The 14,334-nt window shown below is 36.2% G+C and overlaps 1 protein-coding gene across 3 annotated transcripts in view; it reads left to right on the top strand.

Annotated features, from left to right (window-relative positions):
- LOC149530211 (protein transport protein SEC23 E-like) overlaps positions 1–14,334 on the top strand; it is a 300,314-nt gene that overhangs the window by 125,398 nt on the left and 160,582 nt on the right. For all 3 annotated transcript variants that reach the window (XM_089811665.1, XM_089811664.1, XM_089811666.1), the window contains exon 4: positions 11,335–11,477. In XM_089811665.1, coding sequence (XP_089667791.1) covers positions 11,335–11,477 — 143 coding nt within the window. The remainder of the gene's footprint in view (positions 1–11,334; positions 11,478–14,334) is intronic.

Raw genomic sequence — 14,334 nt, 5'->3', positions numbered from 1 at the left:
ACATTATAATGTAGGGCATGATTTTGTGACCCATATTATAAATGTTATGCACAATGAGATTACTGCTGCTCAAAGGGGAGAGATGAGGAACTTCAAATTCCACCATTACTCATTCTTGATGCATATCATTCTTTACAAGAATATAGGGCACATCAGTCTTGATTTTATTGAAGGGACAGAGGAGAATGGAGAAAGCTTGCTAGTACAGCTGTGGACTAGATTATGACAAATGTTTAATTCTTATTCTAATGCTATAGCTTTCTATAATGATTTTATTTTTCCAATTTCTAATATGTTATTTGATGTAACTCGAAAGGGTTCCTAGGGGTGTTAGGATGTTGATTAGACCATATACATGCCCTAATGAGGTAAGGAGGTTAGGCCATGATTGGACAAGTTTTTTCCTTTTTGAAATTTTTTCTATAATAAGGGTTTATGGATGCCCCCAACCCCCTTATGTTTTGCCTAGGTATATTCCAAAGAGAATGGGGAGTGTAGAATTCTTTTGGCAATTAATAATGATGAACCGGGAGTACCTAGGACCTTAAATAAAAAAGGGATCCTTTGTTTGTAGAAATGTCAAAGTAGGGTATTTTGTCATAGGAAAAGATGCTGCAGAAGAGAGGTGAATTTATGAGTGAATTCTTATTACCTTTAGCCCTTGCTAGGACCTATGATCCTAATGATCTTGTTAGGCATGCCCTAAAGCAAATGAGAAAGTTCAATCTGCCAAGTAACAAGGCTCATTGGGAAGAGGATGTGATTAGGAATTGCTTGGAGATAGAGGTATGCAGAGACAGGACATTCAAATGGAAAGAAATCATGAGGATTGAAGAGGAGATGAAAAGAACCGATCCCTCTTTCAAAGGTTTCTATCATGAGGAGAGGTACCTAGATAGATTCAATAAGTGCCTTAACAATTTTGAAAGCATAATGTTTCAGGTGCCTCTTAAAATAAGAGATAGAGTAGCACCTGCATCTCCAGAGCACAATGATATCATTGAGATCGATGATGAAGAGGATCAGCCAGAGAGTTCAGTCTAGGCCCAAGGTGGCAGGAAGAAACAAAAGATGATTGAGATTCTAGACAGGGCAAGGGAGAAAGCACTGCAGATTATGCATAGGGGAACCAAATATTTTGATGATATCAGACATAACTTCTTGATAAGGCAGGCTAGTCAACATGAACGAATCCCTAATAAACTAGACCTTGAGGTAAGGACGATTGATGAAAGAATAATCCAAGCTCAAGAATTTATGAAGGATGATGACTTCATAAATTCTGAGGAGCTCAAGTCCTTTTTGTTCAAAATTAAACAAAATGAACTCACTCAGCAATTGCAGCAAGAAGACTCTCAAGAAAAAGTGGCTGAATTGGTGCAAAAGCTGCAAGAATATGATCCAAACAATGGCACTCTCACCGTTGAAGAGGCTAGAGAGTCGATGAAGAGAAGTGGGATGTTGCTATTCCCTGGATGGGAACTAAGCTCATCTTTTATTCTAGATCAAGTAAGAAGACAAAGAAAATTTGTTTCATTTGAGGAGAGACTAACATTGTAGGAGAAGTACAGGGGTTTGGATTTGTTGATACCAAAACAATGGCAGCATGAAGCATGGCCCTTGAATCTAACAAGCCAACATTGGTGGAAGTCAGAGACTCACCCCAAGGTAATGTGATATTTTGGAATGTCACTACAACATCAATTGACTAGATTCACGACATGATGAACACAGTTTCACTCATGGGGAAGAGTAAAATGGATATGCTTGAACAGTAATTGTTTCAAACCCACAACATATCCATTGAAACAAGAAAAAAGTATGAGGAAGAAATGAAGAAGACTTATGTACTAGAGCAAAAGGTAGCTGCTCTCGAGAATGAGGTGAGAACTTTGAAGAATGCAACCAGACCTATAACAGAGGTAAAAGATCAAGAGACCCAAGTAGATTTTGACACAACAAATGTGGGTATGGATCAGCCATTGGTGGTGGAAGAGCTGGAAGGAGGAAAAGAAATTGAAGTTAGGATAATGGAGAGCATGCTATCTCACAAAATAAATGACCTCAAATAGGCTTCCTAGAATCTGCATAGTAGTTATATTGCTTTGCAAGGACCAGAGTATCAGTGCTCTGAGGCACTATCCACTCTTTCTCCTCTATTCACTAAGTGGGGTCCCTATATTCCATTTTTTGACAGGTTGGTCCCAATTGTGGCTCAGAGGAAAGAATCGCCCAAAGAAACTATCATTTCCACAAGGAAAATGGTAAATGGGGTCAAAGAATTGAATGCATTCTTTATTGGTAAGTTGTAATTAATAAAAATAAAATGAAGACCATTGCCAATGGTACACTTGGCTTCATCCAAAAATTAGTTGATGATGACAATAAGCTTAGGTAATGGCAAGAATGGTCAAATTCTTTTGGCAAAATTTTGAAGCATGAAAGATTTGTTGCCTACAGTAATGGAGAAATGGACATAGTAACTGTTTTTGACATTGTTGATATTTTGTACAAGCTGGAGGCGGATATGAATAAAACCTATGTTCCCCCAAGTTTTCGGTACGGGGACGGCAAGACGGGTTTCCGGGACGGCAAATTTTTTTGGCGATTTTGGGGACAGGGGGGGATGGCAAATGGGGACGACTATATATATATAGGAAAATTTTAAAATATACATTGGAATTTGTAAACATACATGTCATTCATATGAAACTAAGCACAAAGCATGTCATTTAAACATAATAGAATCATAACATACAAAATTTGAATGCCATCTACGAAATAATATCCGATTTTACTATTTAAGTACCCAATTGTCAAAATGCATATTAATACAATATCAGAGAACATTGAACAATGAACATTAAGTTATTAACAATTGTTAATATTATAAAACTCATAATGATAAGCATGATAAATCTAAAAATCAAAATCAAAATATGCCCAAAGCTATAGGCCCAAAGGATAGAGGGCTGCCATAAAGTAATAAGTATCATATTATCAATGTATCATAATCATGTTCATGTTCAATACAAAAAGAAAAACATAGAAAATGAAACAGACTGCTGCTCCTTTTCTATCTCTACTGCCATGGCATCAAAATCAGAGTCCTCCTCATTGTCATCTTCCACAGGAAGCGTAGTCTCATCCAATGGAACCCCAACTAGTCCTGGTGCTGTGTCATCCTCATCTATCTGGGCCACATCCTCAGGCTCAACATCCCATCACAAAGCTGGTGTCTGCCTATACTCTGGAGTCTGATGATCGGCAAGTCGAAGAGCATGATGCACTGTCACTAGCTTTTCCGCTCTTTTAGAGGTAAGTCTATTCCTCTTGATAGAGTGGATATATGAATATGTGGACCAATTCCTCTCTGTAGCTGAGGAACTAGCAACCTGTGAAAGGAGGTGACTGACAAGTATCTTTAACTTAGGTGTATCTCTCCCATTCCAGGTCCACCATCCAATAGGATCCCTCTGTGCCAAAACAACTCTATCCAACCTTGCTTGTGGCTTACCCAAGTTTGGGCCACAAAGGTTGGTGAAGTCAAGGAACTGTGTACGAATAGTAGAGGCATCTTGAGCTGAATACATCTTATTAATTGCTCTTATGAAGAAATCCAAAACCTCAGGATCATCACATGGGAGGCCCCTTCTACCCAACTGTGCATACCATTTGGGATTTAGAGCAAAGGCTGTCATATGAAGCGGGGTATTCATTATGTTCCACCTCCGCGTCAGAATAGGCCTAATATGCTCCTCATAAAAGCCCAATGTAGGATCCTTTGCCGCAACAATTCTCTTCATCTTACCCAACATGCTGTCAATAGTCTCATAGATCTCTCCCAAACTAGGAGCATCAGTATCAGCATATTTAATGACATCAACAATAGGTGCTATGACAGAGCAAATATATCTGCAAGATCAAGATGCTAACAAAAATAAAAATCAGAACTAGAATTTTAAGAATTTTAAGATTATTAGTAGGAAAATCAGCAAGCAAAAGACTAATAGTAAATTTAAAAATCTACAACTTACTTCATTGTGGACCACCAACTCTCATCAAGGATCCTTTGCCTCACCGCTTTTCCTTCAGAGGACTTAGAATGAGACCATCGTCCCCACTTTGGATTCACCACCATCAATTGAAGGGCCTCATACATCTCAATCATCCTCTCCATCAAGATGAAATATGTGCAATACCTATAGCAACAATTAAAAATTAATAATTTAAACTTAAACATTAATGATTAAAATTTAAAACAAAATGCATCACATGTAGGTAAACTTATAAATAATTTTTTTAAATAACTTAAAGTTAAAACAAACTAAAAGTAAACTATAATTATAATTGATATACCTTGTCTCGGCTGGTTTGAGGAACTCCTTCTTAGAGGACTTGAATAAAGCAAGTGAAGTGTGGTGGTTGCAAATAAACATTTGCACTTCTCTAGCTTCTAGCACCGCTTGTTTCACCCATTCAATCTTCCCTATGTCCTTCAATGCATTTTTCAAGGAATGAACACAACAAGGGGTCCAAAATATGTGCCTATAAGCACCCTCTATCATCAAACCAGCTGATTTGCACACAAGTGCAGAATTTGTGATAACCTGTACAACATTAGAGGGCCCAATCTCCTCTATGGCATCTCGTAAAATGGTGAACTAGAAATCTGCATCCTTCTTCTTTCTTGAGCAATCTATGGCTCTCAAAAAATAAGAGCCAGCAGGGGATGTGACAATGATATTGATGAGTAGCTGATGTCTAACATTGGTCCACCCATCCATCACAACATAGCAGCCTGTCCTAACCCAAGTGCGTCTCATATCCTCAAATAACAAAACAACCTGTGAGTACTCTTCATCTAGGATAGTGGTTCGTAGTTTATGCTCACCGGGGGGTAGAAATGAGGAATTCATGCTCAAAATATCTTTCACCATTTGTTTATAATAAGTGAAATGGGCTGCATTATATGGGATACCATTAGCAACAAAGAATCTACCAATGGATGCCTCACACTTCTCCTTTGCCTGTGCATTAAACATACTTTCCACCGAGCCCTTCTCACCACTACTTATCTTTCTCTTCCCTCTAGACCCACTAGGGCTGCCACTAGTACCAATGGCGGATGAAATATGCCTAGATGATTGTGAGGGAATGGATGGTGATGTCACTGTCAAATTTTGCCCCTCCATTTCAGCCTCTAAGTGCAATCTTTGGCATTCTAATTTTTGTTCATCGGTTAAGTTAGGACAAGCTTTGACTCCTTGTCATGAAACACCTAAAAAATGTGACTTCACTCTTGTATAGCTGCCCCTAAAATCATCAAGACAAACATGACAATCCCACACCCTAGTCCTTCCCGAATTCTTTTTATCTTTTGGCCGAGGTGTGACATATTGGAGAAGAGGTTTTTTCCTATTGAAAGGACCCTTTGCAAAATTCTTCATAATAGCGGAAGGGCATATAAATAAATCAGCTTTAGGATTGGGTTTTTGCCTAGTGTCACTACTAGCACCATCAACCTCTACATTTTCTTTTTCACTACTACTACTTGTACTCCCACTGCTGCTCATTGTGTTTAAATATGCAATTGAATAGATATATGAGCTGAAACAATGAAAAAATTAAAAAAATCAGACTTTGCAAGCTGCAAATTTATTTAAAAAATGATAGATGAAAGCACAAAGAGTTTTATACTTACTTGGTAGACAAAATAGAAGATCAAACCTTTGGTCAAGCTCTTGGAAGCAAAAATATTACCTCCTCTACTTGCAAAATGAAAACTTCAGCCGGCTGCAACATAAAATGAAAACCAAACAATTGTTAAAACAACTTAAATGTGTGGAGTTATATACATTTTAGGGTTTTTGGAGGAGTGGGGCTTATTAAGATAATATCTTATACTTTCTATCATAGTCAACTACTTGTCTGTAGTCCGTTTTTCAGTCTAGATAGGAATGTTTCCTATCCTGTCTCTTTTTTCTTCAGTCCAGATAGGAGTCTCTAGTTTTGTTTCTAATTCCGTCTTCAGTCTACGTTGTTTCTTTTTGAAACAACGTCCTTGTAATTCTTTATAAGGAACACATTTGTTCCTCTGTTAATCAATCAATCATCTGGAAATCCGTTAATTTGCCAACTCTTCTTGAATCTTGTAACATGGTATCAGAGCTATTACTTAAATTTTTTCGAAAAAATTTATAATTTCTTCGTGAAATTATTTGTTTAAATTTTTTCAAAATTATTTCTATTGAATTTCTCTAAAACCCGCTTAGGGTTTTCGGCCTAGAGAAATTCCCGAACTCAGGTCTGCCTGTGTTTGTTCAGCACACTCTAGCCCCATTCGTCCATGCACATCGATCCTTGAAGAAAAATCTGCCATTTTTTATCAAGAAATCTGAAGTTTTTTCAAGCTTTTTTCAGCTAGGGCCGTTTTTTTTCGAAACCCTAATTTTTGGGGTCGAAAAAATATTTTGTTTGCAGATTCTTGGTGGGTTTTTCGAGAGCTCAACTGGGTTGTTGTCCGTTTTTTCTGGGTGCCTCGATTTTCGAGCCAGCGGATCCAGAAAATGACAGCAGATTCCTTCTGGGTTTTTCAAGCTCTCTTTTGAGTCATTCTCTGATTCTTCTGGGTCTTTCGTATTTTTGCCTCGAAGAACGTGCCTTCACAGATTTTCACAATTTTCATTGGAAAACGTGCCATGGCATCTCTGACAAATATTCTGCCCAAACATAATTCCAAATTCAATAGTTGCAATTATGGAACCTGGAAGCAGCGCATCATCGCAATCTTCGAATATCGGAACACCGATCAACTTGTTCTAGGTGTTAAGCAACGTCCGACTTCTCCGGGTCCTGATCAAGGCGAAGCTGCATTTTTTGCCTTCTGAATTTGTTTTTGTTTTTCTTGGGTTTGTTGATTTTCTCCTCAAAAATCATTTCAAGTTGTCTGTAATACGCAAGGTTGCGTGAGATTCTGGGTTTGTTGATTTTCTCCTCAAAAATCATTTCAAGTTGTCTGTAATACGCAAGGTTGCGTGAGATTCTGGGTTTGTTGATTTTCTCCTCAAAAATCATTTCAAGTTGTCTGTAATACGCAAGGTTGTGTGAGATTCTGGGTTTGTTGATTTTCTCCTCAAAAATCATTTCATGTTGTCTGTAATACGCAAGGTTGCGTGAGATTTTGGGTTTGTTGATTTTCTCCTCAAAAATCATTTCAAATTGTCTGTAATACACAAGGTTGCGTGAGATTCTGGGTTTGTTGATTTTCTCTTCAAAAATCATTTCAAGTTGTCTATAATACGCAAGGTTGTGTGAGATTCTGGGTTTTACCTTTTTTCCACAAAAACGAAGTTTTGTAAATGCAACCTATTTTGAGTCATAGCACTCTTCTGGCAAAGCTTCTTGGTTTCAACATTCTGTAGATCCAGGGAGGGTCTCAATTATCACAGAATGTTCCGACATCCGTACGTTGACCATTAAGGGAGGGTATTAAGATAATATCTTATACTTTCTATAATAGTCAACTACTTGTCTGTAGTCCGTCTTTCAGTCTAGATAGGAATGTTTCCTATCCTGTCTCTTTTTTCTTCAGTCCAGATAGGAATGTTTCCTATCCTGTCTCTAGTTTTGTTTCTAATTCCGTCTTCAGTCTACGTTGTTTCTTTTAGAAACAACGTCCTTGTAATTCTTTATAAGGAACACATTTGTTCCTCTGTTAATCAATCAATCATCCGGAAATCCGTTAATCTGCCAACTCTTCTTGAATCTTGTAACAAGGCCCACTAGCCGACCAAGAAGGAGGCATTAAATTTTTTTTTAATGTTTTTAAAAAAAAATTTTAGTGTACAAAAAAGGGGGACAGCTGGCCGTACTCAGTACGGTCGGGGGACATCTGTCCCCCCCACGTCCCCAAGTTTTCGAAACGTCCCTTGAAAAAAGGGGACATTTGGGGACGGCTGGGGGACGTCCCATACCCGTCCCCCCGTCCCCGTCCCTGAAACGTCGGGTTTTAGGCCGGATATGCATCCTCGAGGAACATAGAATAAAACAATTGCAAAGGTTAGAGCCTGATGCTAAATGGAATAAGTGCTTGAACAAACTGAATACATTTAGAGGAGCCACCTAGCCAAATGAGGAATCAAACATTACCATTTGGGAGGTTATAGCTGACATAAAGGCAATTCCATCTGGAGATAGCGACTGAGCATGCAAGGAAAAGTCAAAGAACATGAAGAGGGAGGACAACTATTTGATAGATATACCTTATCTTTGCAGTTCATCTGTTATAGGTATGCTCTCATTACAAAAAACGAAGTTGATCCTGGACATCCAGATTGACAGCTGTTCACTTTTGGCTATCTCCAACATTCTTTTTGTAACTGTTTTGTCCTATATGAAAAAATATTGTTGTATCTAGTTTTTGAACATGTGTCCTCCCATCTAAAGCTTGTTGCAATCCTTATTCTATAAAAAGATTTCCAAGATATGGAGTGAGGGTTCGAGAATTTTAGTTTGAACAAGGTTTTGTTCAAATCTTTGAGTCGGTCCATGTATACTGTATAAAGTTGTTCCAGAAGACAGAATGAAAAAGGTTAACAGTTGCTGGTCTAATTGAGTTTTTGTCCTGATAGGAATTGGCATTTAATTGTATATGTTTCAAAAAAATTAATACAAAATGCAGAAAGTTGGCTTTTTATTCTAGTTCTTGTCTCTTCTTTTGTTTACATTTTATTCTCTGAGATTTAATAAGTAAAGTTCATTAAATTCAAGTTGTAATTCGTTCTAAATTATATTTCAATTTACTTTTGCTAATAATCTAATGGGTTATATAAATGCTTAATGTAAATTGGAAGAATTATATGGTTTTCATTGAAGATTTTGATAAGAATGAGATCTGGAAATGAATATTGGTGTTCTTCTCACAAAGCGTTAAGATAGATCTAAAGGTAGATGTCAAATTCCATTGAGATAATAGCCAAATAGATAAGGCACTGGTCATCCTTTGAAGTTGATCTAATTTGGAATAACTTATATGATACAAATCTTATAAATCAATCTTTTTCCCGTTTTATTGTAGAAGTTTTGAAGTGTGAGCCTGTACTTGATTCATGGAGTTTTAGGGTTTGATAAAATAGCCATTTATCATCTCTTTTACAGTCCTAGAGTTAGAAGAATTAGGGCTACATTATCTATTATTTTGGAATTCATGTTGAATTTTGAATTTTGAAATAGATGAATGAATTCCTAGGTATACCCCCTAAATTTTGAAGAGTTGAAAGTGGAGAAGACATCAGAGTCTTGTTAGTTGGTCCTTTTATTGTGTGCCTTAGAATGGCCATAATGGTTTCTAGCTAACTCCTAGGTTTTCTGATCATTTTGAGAGGTTGTTAAAATTTTGTCAAATCATGAGCCAATAGAGTATATGCCGAGTTGAAAATTTTGTTCTTGCCGAATACTTTCCGAGTCCGAATTCACAAACTATGATACTAAGGTGGCTATTTTTGCTGCTATTGTACTTTGGCTACCTTAGTGTCATAGCTTATTTGAACCGGGTTGAAAAGTTTAAAATCTTGGGCACAAGAAACTTTGGCCTCGCATGTAAGAATTTCATGATATGGTTGAAAAGACCATTTTTGGGAGCCAAAAAGAAATTAATAAATTATATTATATGCCATGTTATAAATTGATGTTCTGTTGAGGAAGGTTCTTAAGTGAAGTTGCATTCGGGAAACTTTGTGCCAATGGGGGTAATCGATATGAGCCCATTTTGATGGAAAAGGCATCCGATTATCTAATTGATTATTTTGCCTTTCTTGTCTTTGTGACATTTTTGAAGTTGGTACCTGTGTGCCCTTGTTGAAGTTTAAGGGTTTGAAGCTGATTGTGGTTTTCCACAGCTGAGGTATTGTGGTTAAGTTTGAGAATTATCCCTATTAAATTATCTCCTTTTCTGTACTACTGTTGCTTTGGAGAATATCATTGGTATTGAGAATTGTGCAAGTCTGCTATTACTTCTCTATTGTTTTCACTGTATTTTAGAAGTTCATTGCTGGAGAATTTTTTCTGGTTTGGTAAGAGATTTGGTTGCACACTTGAAAGATTAAGACCAGCGATTCTGATTGGAGAGAAATGGTTTGCATTAAGAGGCTGCTGTTTTGATCTGTGGCAGCGATAAAACATCCTAAGGGCTGTGGTTTGGACTGGGAATTTGTGGTGCCTTTAGAGAGGCTGCGAACATCATCTACAGCAATGTTTGAGTTTATTTCCAGACATGTGATCACTAAATAAGGCCTGTGTTTGAAGAGTCAAGGCCTGTGTTTAGTGCTTGAGGCTCTGCGTTTGGAGATTGTGGCCCGCGATTTGATTGAGAAGCCCAGCAACTAGTTTGGAAGCTGAAAACATACAGTTCAGTTCAAGCCACTTTAATTGCTGTTGCAAGTTGACATTGGGCTCAGATAATACCAGGTTCATTGTTTCCTTTTGCAAATAATTGTAATTTGTTTAGCAAATGCCAACATGTGCTACAGCATTAGATTAAGTGGGAATTGTTCATCATCATTCTGATATCTATATTCAATTGAGTTGTGTATGTGAATTTATAATTAGAAGTGTTGGAGGAGTCAGTTCTATGCTGGCATTACATTTAGTTTTATATCCACTAAGTTCACTTGCTAATATCTCGAGTAAAATAGCATCATCTAGCATTACCGTGGGTACTTGCCAAATGTTTGACGAAATGTCAAACAGATGATTACTAAGGAAGTTGATGTCTGTTTTAGTCATAACCAGTGGAGGGTTAGTACATGGTGCCTATCAACTAAGGCAATTGATGTCTCCAATGGGTTGGTAACTACAAAGTTGAAGAATATTTCTATATATAAAACAATATTTGCCAAGTATTCACATAAGCCTTGAGTTTTGTGTCTACCTTGCTAGATCTTGCATGTGTGGTTGATTAAGTTTTCGTGATAGCATTCTGACGCCGATTAGTTTTTTTATCAATATTATATTGATTCTATGCAATCTTGTTCTTTTGATTAACTTAATTATAGACAATGGCTGTCTGCTATAGTAATTGTGTTAGATGAGATTACAAGAAACAGTCCGGGAAATGTTTGTTCTTTGCCATAAAAATCAATGTCCATTTATCTAATTGATATGATGAAGACAGTCAGCAGTGGATGACTTTTTCTTGTAGACAAATACAGACTATAATATCTGCTGATGTTTATCTTCTTTCTGAACCGTTGCCTATTTTTAAGTAGTTCAAAAGTAATATAATGATTATAAGACCCTGGCATCACTCTCAAAATGTTGATCTTGTGCTCTCAGGTAGGAGTGGCTGAAATCAAATTTGCAGTTGAAAGGACAGGTGGACTTGTTGTGCTTGCAGAAAGCTTTGGACATTCTGTTTTCAAGGATTCTTTCAGGCGTGTCTTTGAATCCAAAGATCATGATCTTGGTTTGTCATATAAGTATGATCTTATACTGGTGCTGTAGATGATTAATATAAAATGTTGAATTAGGGAATGTGCTTTGAGATTTAATTAATTTAATTTTGTGGTAATAAGATATGCTACATCTCTGTCAATGCTTCTAGTCTGTGTTCAAGGCACAATGAATTAAAGATGAAATCAGAAACCTGTCCTGTAGTTCTTCTTGCTATCGTATATGTAACAGCTTCTGTTGGGGCATTAAAAATGAAAGAAATCAAAATCTTGTAGTATTAATCCCAAAAATGACTAGTAGCAGCCTAATGAATATGTTAAAGCTACTATTTGTAATTATGTGAGTAAGCCGTGCTGGTAATAATGTGTTTCATTAGAATTATTTGTATGACAGTATAATGATTAAAGAATAATCTGTCTAATGCTAATTGAGTCAGAAATAGAAGGAAATCTGTACTTTTCACTAGAAAAGTGTCTCGAAACTTGTAATAACCCCAACAGGTTATAACTTCTTCAAACACAAAAAATCTTTATAGTTCAGTGGTTTGACATTTCGTCAAACACTTTCCAAGCAAGGGTCCTCTGACTGATATAACTTCTCAGATTGCTGCAGTGATTCTTGTTTGGATTTGCCTCAAAGAGAATGCTTACAAAGACTCCAAATTGTCTAAACAATAACCTAACATAATAAATATGCAACTAATTTTGGCAATAGTGAATGCATATATGAGTTCTAATCATGAAAATGATCACCTACAGCCAACTGGTATTTTAACAAACAGTTGGTATGCAAGCTAACTGGCTGATAAGAAATGGTATATTAACGCTTAAAGACAACTATTAATGACCAGCAATTGTATCTCCTTGATTGAGAATGAGTATCCAATACAATATTCATACTAAGTTAGCCAAGACTCTTGGCATTTACAAAGATATCAAAATATGATGATTTTTGGTAAAGTAATATGCACCTACAGTTGCCAATGAAAACTAATGCAATACTAAATATCTAACTTCAATACTCCCCTACAACAGTACGCTAATCACATGCATGATTAAATACAACTAAAGCCATGGATTGCTGATACATTTGTGAGAAATGTAAAAATGAATGATGTATCTATTAATGAATGATAGGTCTGATACGAAATGATAGTTACAACAGCACTCTATAGTGAAAGGCAACTATGAAAATACACATTGAACCTGGCATATGAAGTCGCCTTAGAGAATATTTGTATTGCAATACCACTGAACAGAAAATAACCTCCTCAAGTGCCCAAGTCATGCCTCTTTAGCTGCCGCCCCTGATTGTAAATGGCTGTAATAATTTTCTTTTGCTTTTTCGAATTTGCTTTTTCGGATTGCTTTTTCAGTTCTGCTTTTTCGGCCTGCTTTTTTCGGACTGCTTTTTTTCGAATTGCTTTTTTCGGCCTTCTTTTTTGATCTTCTTTTTCGGCCTGCTTTTTCGAACTACTTTTTCGGCCTACTTTTTCGAACTGCTTTTTCGACCTGCTTGTTGTACTCAAATATTTTTTTCTCAATGTAGCACAAATAGAAGACTGAAGTATCTTCCTCCCAGTTGCAATAATTCAAGTGATATTTCACACCCTCAAAATTGCGTACCAATTGAGAGTTTTCGTTCTCAATGGCCAGTTGTGACTATTGTAGAAACCCTAGGCTCCACAATGCACATCAACAAACATCAATATCAACAACAACAAATTTGGATGATTAGAATGAAGCCCGGGGTGCCTATTTATTCTTTTTCTCCACTTTCTCCAGAAATTTCTAGAACATTATTTTATTTTATCTATTAGTGACTTTATAAAAAATATTTTATAATTCAAGTCACTTTATTAAATTAATTAAATATAAAGTTACCTTTTTATATTTATTTATTTGATAACTTTATAAATAATTAACTTAATATCACTTATTTATTTAATTAAAATAATTAATTAGTCATCCTCATAAAATATTCATTATTTTGGACAACCTAATTAATTAAAATAATTAAATCAAATTGCCTCCAAAATGGGGACATGACAAAACTATATCAAAGAGTCATCTTGATGTCATGAAACAGAAAAAAATGTGGATAAACCTCCTTGATAAAAGCTTGGTATGTAGAGATTTTGGGTTGCTTGCCCATGAGCTTGAAGATTACCTTTCATGAGATGCACAAAAAACATGTCTAACACTATGGCATAAAGTTTGGCATATTTATGCCTAATTATAAATAGTCTTGTATTTCCAGTATTGAAGAGATCCCCAAACTCATGAAGAAAATGAATTGTATGCTAAGACCAAGATTTAGGAAAGCCTATGTAATGTTCCCAATTTCAGCCTACACCTTTGGAGAAAAATAGTTTAATTAATAATATTTATAAGATGAATGTTTTATTTTGATAAAGTGGCCTATCTTGGGCCTATATATATGTGTGTCTATGTATGTATATAATGTCATTTTTCATGAGGAAAAATAAATTACTATTTTAAAAGCGATTTTATAATTAAATTCTGGAAGTTTTGGTTGGGGTTAGAAAAGCAGACAGGAGAAGGGGTTCATTTTCAAAATTCGATCATTTCTCCTTTTGAGATCTTTGGCTCATGGACAAATTCTTACTAGAGGGACAAAAACCCAATAGTTTCTTAAGAGACAAAAACTTGGGAGGGAGTGTAGTTCTAGCTAGGGATCAATAGTGCTCTGCAGATTTAGGATTTGGGGATAGAATCCTCAAAATATTATATGTGAGGAAGATAGATATGTTATCAAGAGACTAAGTATGAAATAGGCTAAGCACTAGTTAAGAAATGATTATGGACACATCCTTATAAGATCAATCACACAACCAAGGGAGAGTTCATGGATCTTGGTCCA

This window comes from Cupressus sempervirens, chromosome 11, assembly GCF_028749045.1.
Source record: "Cupressus sempervirens isolate cs-2001-9-10 chromosome 11, ASM2874904v1, whole genome shotgun sequence".
NCBI classification, from domain to species: domain Eukaryota; kingdom Viridiplantae; phylum Streptophyta; class Pinopsida; order Cupressales; family Cupressaceae; genus Cupressus; species Cupressus sempervirens.
Note: the sequence above shows the minus strand (reverse complement) of the source record. Positions and strands in the feature narration are given on the sequence as shown.